At 35.3% G+C, this 12,289-nt stretch overlaps 1 protein-coding gene across 1 annotated transcript in view; it reads right to left on the bottom strand.

The window, feature by feature from the left end:
* Positions 1–11,887, bottom strand: part of LOC145672889 (protein transport protein Sec61 subunit alpha-like 1) — a 35,313-nt gene extending 23,426 nt beyond the window's left edge. The window contains exons 1-5 of the mRNA XM_081742085.1: positions 11,703–11,887; positions 7,873–7,943; positions 4,619–4,684; positions 2,518–2,728; positions 842–1,099 (exon numbers count right to left, since the gene is read on the bottom strand). Of these exons, the coding sequence (XP_081598211.1) occupies positions 842–1,099; positions 2,518–2,728; positions 4,619–4,684; positions 7,873–7,943; positions 11,703–11,709 (613 nt within the window). The 5' untranslated portion in view covers positions 11,710–11,887. The remainder of the gene's footprint in view (positions 1–841; positions 1,100–2,517; positions 2,729–4,618; positions 4,685–7,872; positions 7,944–11,702) is intronic.
* Between the last annotated feature and the right edge of the window lie 402 nt (positions 11,888–12,289).

Consider the following 12,289-nt stretch of genomic DNA (forward strand, 5'->3'; position numbering starts at 1 on the left):
GACTTCTGGGGGGGCTGTGGGTTGTCATACTGCTACTTTTAAGGGCTCCAAACTTTGAAATGGGTTTTATTTATATATATAAAATAAGAAAGTGTCCTCTCCTGGGAGGGGCGATCGCCCCGATCGCCCCCCTGGGTCCGCCCCTGGTACATTGTAATGCTTTCGTTCCATAAATGCAAAGAGTAAGATAAATTACAAAGTTTTTTCCCCACAGAGTACTGACAATCATATGTGTCATATAGGACACGTCCTCCTCGCCTCTCCACTAGGTATGCCTATGTATATTACACACTTAATACATCTATGCAATAACAACAACAATATCCAATACATAAAACACGGTCACATCTTCATAAAACCCAAGTGAAGAGATTGAAAATATGAGATATCTCTAGATTATGGATAATCATCTTTTGTAACGATTGATTTCATAGTGTCGCATATGACACATGATAAAACAAAAGGTATCTATTTTCCCCCACACAATAGAAGAGCAAAATAATCAACTGCGTATTCATCCCCAAGGCTTTAACAAGATAATAATTACAAAAAATAACGTGTTAAAGAAAGACAAGTAGAATACTTAATGTAATCGTGTCATTTTTCGGTTTCTACGATATTTTCTTCCCTCCAAAAATACTACCGAGGACCAACGGAAAGCGTTCTTCAACTGTCAAGCTTCTATCAAATGCAGCGCCTAGTCTGGCTACAAGAAAGAGAAACAAAATACGCGTGTCGTATGTGCCATGTTGTCGCTCTATCAAGACAAAATGCTAATTTTGTGTGTCGTACACGACACTCGGCGTCCGAAGAGGTTAAATATTTTACTTTGCTTACTTACCAACATTGACAGTCTCTGGGCTGAAAGCCTTCCACATAATGGTTTCACATACATTGGTTGCGATGAAAAGGGAGATCCCAGATCCCAAACCATAGCCCTTCTGCAGTAGCTCATCCAACAACATTACAATCACTCCAGCGAATAGCAGCTGGAAGATGATGATCAAACACATTCCAGCTCCCATCTCCGAAGGAGGGCCATACATTCCAGATAACACGTACATCAACGCCTGGCCCAGAGTGATCACTAGACCAAATACTGGGGAAAGATTGTAGAATAAAAAAATAAATAGTGTAGTGAACAAAATTATTAAAGAAAATTTAAATAAATGCATAAACATAAATGGTAGATTATTATTGTTCACAGAACATGCGTATATTAGGGACCGTTCACATATTACGTAACGCTATTTTTGACTAATTAGTACCCCCTCCCTCCCTCTTGTCACAGTTAGTAAAGCATGGCTTAACCTCTCCCCCCTTTGTTACGTAACACTTTTTGATTTTTGTTTTTTCACCAATTTTGCTTATTGCAAAAAAAAAAAAAACTATTTTTAATGGTAGAACTTTTTTTTATTACAAAACACTTCTATTCTGAATGTATTTGTAGTATTTTCTCACCAACAAATCAAAGTATTAGAAAACGTTAATACCGTAATCCCATAAGGGTGTGTAATTAACCAGTTTTAATACTTCGAAATTGCATACTATTGTTTTCCCAAGTAGATCGTACTCATTCTTTTAGGTCATCGGTGATTGGCAAGGAGAAAATACTGCAGGCAGATGCAGGTGAAACACGATGCAAAGAACTAACATCGACCTCTTTCTCCGGGATCCAGGATGTTTCGTGTGTTTGAAGTTCGCCAGTATCGACGATGCAAAGAAGTTTTCTTTCTTGTAGACATCAGACTCGAAGTGGCTGCACACGTGAAAGAGCAGAGTCATCTCGTTTGTGAACAAGCTTTCGAACATCAACCTCTTTTCAAATTATTTTTTGTCCTAAATCAGCGCCAGAATGCAAATAAACTCGATTTCTCTAGAAATATTAAAATTTAAAAATTTAAAAATTCAGTACGAGATGAATATCCGACGAATTAGGTTTTAAATATCTTATTTTGCTCTGCAAATCGTGGATCGTTCCATTGCGGAAAACCTTATTTCACAACCTTATTCGAGTTTCTTCTGTTTCACATGCAAAACACTTTTTGCACATCGGCTGTCGAAAGCGTTAGGCCTAGCCCACTGCGATTCATATACATTGAGATTTGGAATACTAACGACATCTGGTGCGCAAAAGGTTCAATTCTTTTCAGATGACCTGCTATAATTATATATGAAATATGAAATAGAATTTAAAATAATTTTCCAATTTAAGATTTTGAAATGGAATGTCATCTCAAAATCGAGATGATGTAAATGAATTGTTAAGTTTAACACGCTTGTGTGTTCCCCTGGCAACAAAATTGTTGGTTCCACAATTTCTCAAAAGTATTAATCAAGTTTTAAGTAATTAACTTAATAATTACAAGTTACTTATCTGCTACTTATGATGTCAGTCCAATACAGGGTTTTGTTTCATGTTTCTTAAGTTTTTTTTTTTTTTTTTTTAACTTTTATTTATCATAAAACAAACCGCTTGATTTGGCAAAAGATAGATTGAGAATGCAAGACACTAACACTTTTGGGCCCCGGCAAAGAGTTGTCTTTCCTTGGGCGTGTCATCCACTTCAATGATTTTGGTTCCCTCCAATAGCTGCATGATCATGGACGAAGTAACGATCGGAGAAATTCCTAATTCCATCAAAGATCCTCTGTTCGAAGCCAGAATCATTCTCATCCAACGGAAAGGGTCCTCAGAATCGGAACTTAGGATTCCAAAGAGTGGGATCTAATTTACGAGACAAAAAAGACTTTGTTAAAAATCAGGAGAATAAGAAAACAACTGCTTCCTAGAACCTTATACAATGCTTAATTATCCAGTGTGTTTTTCAGGCGGTACGCAACTGTATGTGGTTCTGGCTCCATTTTCTGAAGTTTTATTATTATTTTTTTTTTGGAAATTTCTTATTTTGTACCAGAAACACATTTTTAAATTTACATCAATTTGACATTAGATCAGGAGCATTGCATAAGCAATTTATACACTTTACTCATAATGTGCTTTAATTTTCAATTTTGGTATTATTTGTCAATAAGAAAGACCAAAAGAAAAAAAGAAATATTACTGTACATAATTTTGTGTCTCAAAACACATTGAAAATGTAAAAAAAAAAAAAAAAAAAAAAAAATATTAAACAGGGTGCTTCAAGACAACACCGACAACGTTTGGGAGGTGATTCCTGACACACCAACCTTGATGCACAAATCCTTCCTTTCGGAGTTACAGGCTGTCGAAAACATGAAAAAATGAAGTTTAAAGGTCCATAGCTCCAATGCTATGGGATCTACCGTAGTCAGGTCAAGACTTCACTTTGGAACTAATACGTGCGCTATCCAAAATACATGTTTCAGAATCCTAAGGCACTTACGCAACAATTTTTATAGAAGGAGTTTGACTATGGGCATTTAATATGAAGTACTCACCAACTACCTTTAATAGAGGTACTTGGCGAACACCTCAAATTATATGCCTGTAGCTAAACTGCTTCTATATATATTATTGCGTGAATACCTTAGGATTCTGAAACTTGAATATTTGGATAGGGAACATATTAGTTCCTAAGTGAAGTCTTGACCCGACTACGGTAGGTCCCATAGTTTTGGAGCTATAGATCCTTAAATTTCAGTTCGTAATCAAGAAATTATTCTATCAAAGTATCCGTGTCATTCGGACGATGTTGAACGCAATGTCAAAGATGTATCTGCTGTTTGTACTCGGGTCTTTGGTCATTCTTCTCGACATGATGCAATACTACAAACGAAACATTTTCGAACAATAATATCTTCTGTACAGACGAAGTTTAATTTTGTATAAGAGTTTGTGTTGCCAGTTGCTTTTGCATGTAAAAATTTGAGAATGTTTACTCTTTACTCTACACTGTGGTAGTAATTGAAAACACAACAAAAGCAAGGTAACGTTGTGATCTACAATCGAATATTGAATGAATTACTAGTAACATATTTGAGTTTGTAACTGGATAAAGCTCCGATATCACGTTGTCTGCAATCTGTCCCAGTATACTACTGCAGGTAGCAGTTCAGAATGCGTATACAATATGTACTCTATATCTGGCTGTAGTTCACATACAATCCATTTGTTCAAAGTAAAGTTGGTCCCCCCCTAGACAGTACTTACATGCAAAATGCTTTTATTTCTCACTATTAGGACGCCACGGAGTACTAATTTTACCGTGTTTGATTACCCCACCAACATGTTATCCGAATTCAATTCCCCTTAATATATATATATCTATATCTATCTATCTATCTATCTATCTATCTATCTATCTATCTATATATGCTAACAGGCATAAAAAATAAATAAATATTTCAATAGCGACATTACGAGGAGAGAAGATAAGGCATTTACTCGTTTAAAATCCTGGTAGTATTCTTTACTTCGGCAAATGTATTTTGAGTATAAAAGAATTTCTAATTTTGTATTCGGCTTCCTGATTCCTATGTTTTACCTGTTTGTTACTTTCATGAAATTATTTACCTAACTCTATCACTGAATTGTGTATTGATAATTCCAAATTTAAACAATAATTTTAATAAATTAATGAACAAATGCTATTCAGTAATTGTTTAATATATTAAAAAAATATTAGTTTCTTACCTGCGAACACACTAAATAGATTAACAAAGCAAGCGTGGTCCATATTATCTTCTCCCTTAATTGTACCTAAAACGAGAAGGAAAAAAGTTACTATAAAAACAGGATGATACTGTTATTTTCCACGTCGCCAACTTAACATGAAATTCTATTAACTTCTACAATTATTAGCGTTCGAAAATGATATACATTTCATTTGATAGCTCTCATTAAGCTGAACTAAATGATATGCGCTACTTGCCATGTGTTGTTATTGATAAAATCGAGAAATTTTTTTTTTTTTTTTTGTAAACCTAAAAGTTGATGCTAAACAAGAATCACACCACTTATTAACATGAAGCATTCTAAAATATATTCTCTTGAAACTTTTCTTTTATTTTTTTTTAAACTAGCAAAACAATAGTATGGTTAAAGGGAGAGAGATTAAAAATATTAATAACTCGTAAGTGTTAAATGAAGACCTGAATTGAAAAACACCCCACGTTCAGTTTTTTCGTATTTTCATGTTTTTTTCTTTATTTGTCGGCATCTTAAGGTTAATTCACACATAGTGTGACGTTTCGATGCCGTGTCGTGGTAAACAAAATTTCTTTTCAGACTTTGACATTGAAAATTCATTCGGTTGTCTTTTTTAATTCACAGATGACATGGCCAGCCTGTACCGTTCCCATGCCCAAGAGCGCCGATCCTGGGGGGCCAAGGGGGCCCGGGCCCCCCAAAGCTGATGTGGGTCCCCCTTATTTTATTTAAGAATATACAATATTTGGCATAATTTGAATGCAACTTGTCTTAAAATCATCATATATGCCTTCTGCATCTGAATGCCCCCCCCCCCAAATTTACAGAGAAATCGGCGCTCTTGCCCATGCCGTGGTCCACAGTTTCTTTTCAGTCTTTGACATTCTAAATTCATTAACTTGCCTTTTTAAATTCTCCCATGACGTGCCGTTTCCCTGTCATGTCCCAATAGTGTCGCCTTACAGAGAAACCACCTTGGTCTTGACACGAAGACCGTGAACCTTCGACTTCACTCGGATTTCTCGAAGCGACACGAAGTTGACCAAAACTAAAGGAAATGGTATAGAAAGCAGTAGCGGCGTGGCATTGTATCTATAAACGGTCGCGGGCATGGCACCCAAAGTATGAATCAGCCTTTATATTCCAAGGGCTATTCACTTGCTTAATATTACAACCTAAATCTAACTCAAAATCCTCTTTTTAATTCAAAACAATTAGGGGTGCGCACGAGATGAGTCGAAACAGGATTTTCCTGACAATATTCGAGTCGAAACACGGCTCTTCCAATAGAGAAATATACATTTTTCGAGTCGAGACATCACTTTTACAGCACATTTTCGAGACGAGACAGCCACAAGTCTTGTCTCGTGCGCATCCCTAAAAACAATTTCTACTGGGTAGAATAATTTGGGATCTTATTCAATTCAACTCAGGAATTTAGGACGTTCTTGCATTTATGCAAATCACATCCCTGCAATGAAAAATTTTAATGACAGAAAAATTTTATTCGGCTGTAATGCTTTATTTGACCTTAGTCACAAACATGACTCCCACAGAATACCGAAAAGACACAACAATGTTACAAAAAGCGTTCATCAGTTTTGGGCATATAACATGGAATTAATTACCGATACGAAGCCATACAATAAATTCCAGGCAAGTCCAGTACTTGAAAATGATAAATACAAACTTTACAGGGATCGAGAAATCGGAACGAATGTAACGGTACCTGCGAAGAGAGCCGACATCACTATTATGAATAAAACGGACCTAGAAGTAACTCTCATAGATGTATTAATAGCAGTACCATTTTTGACTCATTACATACATACAACATTCAGTACGAAAATAAGGCTATATAAAGACTCGGCAGACGAAATCAAAAAGTTATGGAAATGTCAGAAAGTTACAGTAAGACCAATCATTATCTCAGTTACAGCAATCGTCCCTAAAAGTTATGGAAATGTCAGAAAGTTACAGTAAGACCAATCATTATCTCAGTTACAGCAATTGTCCCTAAAAGTTATGGAAATGTCAGAAAGTTACAGTAAGACCAATCATTATCTCAGTTACAGCAATTGTCCCTAAAAGTTATGGAAATGTCAGAAAGTTACAGTAAGACCAATCATTATCTCAGTTACAGCAATTGTCCCTAAAAGTTATGGAAATGTCAGAAAGTTATAGTAAGACCAATTATTATCTCAGTTACAGCAATTGTTCCTAAAAGCACTGTGACGCAACTTGAACATATAAACGCAAAAATCTCCTAACTAATCTACAAAAATCAGTAATACTAGACACCTGTCACATGGTCAGAAAGTTCTTTTGAGCAGGAGATCTCTTTAAATAATCTGCACTTCCCAGAGATGGCTGTCAGATTATTAAGCTCAAACCAGCTTCAACCGAGATGAGCAATAATAATAATAATAATAATAATAATAATAATAATAATAATAATAATAATAATAATTATTATTATTATTATTATTATTATTATTATTATTATTATTATTATTATTATTATTATTATTATTATTATTAAGAAACTAACACACTCATATTTACTGTATGTAATTCAGTATGAATAGTAATATGCCCTGGAATTTTTGAGGCTTCTGTGATATCCTTACTAAGTCATTGCTTAAGCAAATGAAAGGTTTCCTGACTACTGACGAACAATGCTGTTATCTCATTGCCCAGCATTTACCATGCTATCTGGGATATTACAAATAACATGTGGTATATAAAGGAAGATACCGTGACGGTGCTCCTATTTTCGGGTTCTTTCGTACATTCAAACAGTTCTGTAACACTGCCGTGTTGATTTTCACACCGCTCAACACCATCTCTGTGTCAAATCGGTAACATCAGGCCTGTGTTAACCGCAACACTGGACTCTTAGTGTTGGAATGACACCCTAAAGTAGCGGTAATTCTGGGATCACTAGGTTGTGATACAGTTGAGCTCTTTTAGCATCATTTTTTGCTGTGTATAGCCTCCCAGTGTGGTGTTGTGGAAGTACTATTGCCCAAAAGACTGGACAAGACAATTTTGGAGACGAAACAAAGCTCTTCTAATAGAAACTTATGTTTCTACTTTCCGAGACGAGATAACATTTCCAGCACACCTTTTCGAGACGATACAGATCCAAATTTTGTCTGCTGAGAGACACTGTACGGAAGTGTAAAAATCCATTTAAAATAACTTGTGTTAGAAATCAATACGGTGAATGTACTTACCTTTCTTGCTGGTTTCTCTACTTCTGGTATCACAGCACAGAATGGTTTTATGAAATCCAATACTTTTACTTCTACAAAAGAGAAATTAGTAAATTACATTTATTATATTGTTGCACCTAAAATATATTTAAAAGAAAAGCATTGGAATAAAGATAATATGAAAGATTATACCCCGTGTAACTTGGCAGAAGTAGTAACAGTTTAATGGCAACGAGGGCCTAGAAACTGAATGGAATTCGCTAGATTATACCGTATACTAATGATATAAATCTGATGATAGGAGAACAATAGAAGAAATGCAAAGACCTTATCAAAGACTTGCAGGGACTGGTTTAAAAGTAAATGCAGAAAAACTAAATATGTGGAAGATCGCCGGGATGGTAATATTGAAAATTATGGATGCATCAAAATATCAAATAATACTTTCGATAAAGTGGATACTTTGAAATATCTAGGATCAGTATTAACAGACCAAAACCATATTCACGAAGAAATTAAATGTCGACTAAAAGCAGGGAATTCATGTTATTATTCAGTTCAAAATCTCTTGTCGTCGCGAATTCTGTCGAGGAATTTAAAACTTAAAATATACAGTGTGGCCCAAAAGTAGGTATACACCCTTGTATTGATCAAGTATAACATTCTAGTTTATAGGTTTATTTGCTTCGGCTGTTCCGAGCTTAAAGCATATGTAAAAAGACATTATGAACAAATAATAAAGAAACTAAGTTTATCTGATGGATAACAATACGAAATTATATAAAAAGCAATGAGTTGATCAGTACGGGACTGTATATCTACTTTTGGACCACTCTGTATATTAAACGATAATCATATCTGTCGTGTTGTATGGTTGCGAAACATGGTCGCTTACTCTGAGGGAAGAATGTGAGGGCCGATGTCTCGGTGGTAGAGCGCCCACCTGAACAATTTCGTGGGTTTTCTAGAAGTTCTTCCGTTTCCTCCCACATTCTTCTCCTTTAGCATAAAAGACATATGCGTAGGAAGTAAAACTACAAATTTTATTTGGTAGTTCTGTTTACCTTGGGAACTTTGTATATTTGTGTGCATGTGTGTGCACTGCCGGTTCCAGAGAGGGAATGATGGCATAGCAGTTCCCCCTGTTGTTTCAGGAATGCCAGGATGACATAAAGGCATAACATAACCAGAAATATTAATATGTCCAGAAACTTGTGTAGAAATGTTAATACTGTCTTGACTGGAAGACCAATCGGAAAACGACCATTAGGAAGACCTAGGTGCAGACGGGAGGACAATATTAAGATGCATCTCGCAGAAATAGAAATACAAAGTAGAAACTGGATCCAGTTAGCTAAGGATAGAATCAGTGTAGAGCTTTTGTGAACGCGGCATTGAAACTTTGGGTTCCATGGTCTACAGGGTTTTCATAAAGTCTGGACGGATTTAATTCGCTTATAATTTACATAAAAATGCTCATATTGAAATCAAATAAAGTGCAAACGGTAGCGGAAGGATTAAATTTTTACCTGTAATCTGCACCAGCTCAGTTCATTCACCGCCACACCTCCAACTGGGCGCCATTTACGTCCACATATTCGCGTAGGCGGCGCTGGAGTCCACTCACAGCGTTCCGCCGTGTTTGATCCGAAATGCCAGCCACAAACTCCCTGATTTTGTGTTTTAAGTTCTCCAAATCACTTGGCTTCTTTGCATAAACTTCCGTTTTCACATGACCCCAAAGCCAGAAGTCGCAGCAGGTAAGGTCGGGTGATCTTGGAATTTGGTAAGAAACTGACCCTTGCCCTCCCTCTCCCTCTCTCAACGTGTTCAGAGTTGCCGCTTATCTAACAGTGTTGCCAACTAATAATTTAATCCTTCCGCTACCGTTTGCACTTTATTTGATTTCATTATGAGCATTTTTATGAAAATTATAAGCAAATTGAATCCGTCCAGACTTTATGAAAACCCTGTATTGAGTTAGTTATTGTGTTATTAAAGTTAGTAGAAAAAACGTCTTTTAAGAATACGAATACTACATATAAAATTACTGGAAAAATAGTATAATACATTATCTAGTAGAAGAAAAATTCACTAGCAAATTTTATTATACGAACTGTTAATTAATTAACGGAAAATTAGATAATTTTGAAATTGAAATGTGAATAAAAAAATAGGTTATGGACTTACACAAAAATAGATTTGGTTTTATACTTGATTTGCTTTAAGGTATTATAATATATAAAAGATGGTGTGAAACTTTGTAATCGATTTTCATTCTGTATAACTGAGACACAATCATAGTCAGACGTCTTGCAAATCAAATCAGAAAAATAAACACACTGCTGAACAAGACTACACTTATCTTATATATAAAAGAGAACGCACAAATCCTTTGTCACCTCATCACGCTAATACGGCTGAACCAATTTCTTTTATTTTTGGGGGGTTATTAGGATTTGGACCCTAGATGGTTTTTATCATATCACTTTAATTTTTAATTACCAGTGTCTTGAGATAATTGACCATTCAAGTGTCCATAACGTACAAATCCTTTGTTAGTTCATCATAGGTAAAAATAAACGTATTTATATGCAACCCGCATGACCGTGTCACTCGGCGGGTTAACATAAATGACAGGTGATATAATGTTAACATTTACTGCAATCTACTATGGTTTTTATCATATCACTTGAAAGCGAAAAAGTAAAAATTATCTAAGTAACAAAGTTTATTGCGTTCCGGGGTGACCGCAGCGAAGCGGGGCGGGTTAACATAAATGGCAGGCGATATAATGTTAACATTTACTGCAATCTTCTATGGTTTTTATCATATCACTTGAAAGCGAAAAAGTAAAAATTATCTAAGTAACAAAGTTTATTGCGTTCCGGGGTGACCGCAGCGAAGCGGGGTGAACGCTGCTAGTTTAATATATATATATATATATATATATATATATATATATATATATATATATATATATATATATAAAACACATTTACACGCGACGTTTCGATCTTCTAGCCAAGATCCTCATCAGATGTACCCTACACTCTGATGAGGATCTTGGCTAGAAGATCGAAACGTCACGTGTAAATGTGTTTTTTATATTAAATAAGTGCAGTCTTGTTCAGCAGTGTGTTTATTTTTCTCATTCTGTATAAATACATGTGGGGGGGGACTCCGCTTTGCTTATTGTAACCCTTGTTCACGAATCCTGAAACTACTACTGGTGTGCTTTTATTTATTTATTTATTTATTTGATCAAAAGACCCAATATATATTTCAACCAAAAATTTTCTTCTAGGCCTTATGTCTGGAGACCTTCATATAGTGTAGCCAAACCCAAACTATCTCTTATCTCAGTAGAATGTGATTATTCCGTAGAAAATACGAAATCTCGATTTAGGGGCCGTTCAAAAATTTTGTAGCCTCTGATCCAAGATCCAATATATTTCAACAATAATTTTTCTTGTAAGCCTTATAACTGGAGAAGTACATATAGTGTAGCCAAAGTCAAACTATCAGTCTAATGTGATTATTCCGTAAAAAAAATTCCGTTCAAAAATTTTGTGGCCTCTGATCTAAAATCTAATTATTGGCCAAGATTTCAATCTTTTGACGCATTTTTGGATCATTCCTAAAATTCTTGTTTCTTTAAATAGTTGATTGTAATCGGAAGCCCTTTAATTTGTTTATCCTAAAACTTTCTCGGTATCACAACCACTCACACACCTTACACAGTCATCAATTTTGATTTATTATGAAATAGCAATTCTTTTTCCCTAGAAGAAAGTAAACTCATATTAATAATAATATTAAAAGTAACAGCTAAAAAGCTAGCTACTTACTAGGCATTATGCGTTTGTCTAATAGAAATCCTTATCAAAACTAGAAACACTTATCCGAGAACGTTCAGTGTACCGGCATCACTACAAAAGGAAGATGTTACAGTATGGTTCTAGTTCGTCTCCAATTTGAGATAGATGGCGCTCGTGTTCTTCCTATTCCAACGTGTACAACGTGGCACAACCATTCTGCCAACTTCTACAGAATTTTGTGATTTTTTTAAAAAAATTATACGTAACAGACAGTCATCAAGGTAAATCCTAAAGTAGCTGATTAGATTTTTATCATAGTTTTATTTTTTTAAGTTTGCCCATTGAGCTCTGTTCTTTCGATAAGATAAACACCAATTAAAGTGTTAAACCCCTTTAAATTGATAATATATATTATGTAACACTATATTTGAACGCTTCTCTTAAATAGAGTCCACTCACCTATAGAATGTTAGGTCTATAGCTCAATTGATCTTCCTCGTGGCTAAGGAGTTAGTATACACACCTTTAGCGTGGGGGGATCAAAGTTTCATTCCCGGCGAGAGCTCATGTGGTTTGGATTCCACGTTAAGCTATAGGTCCACGTATAATATAGCCTC

Source organism: Thermobia domestica, chromosome 16, assembly GCF_964235325.1.
Source record: "Thermobia domestica chromosome 16, izTheDome1.hap1.1, whole genome shotgun sequence".
In the NCBI taxonomy this organism is placed as follows: Eukaryota; Metazoa; Arthropoda; class Insecta; order Zygentoma; family Lepismatidae; genus Thermobia; species Thermobia domestica.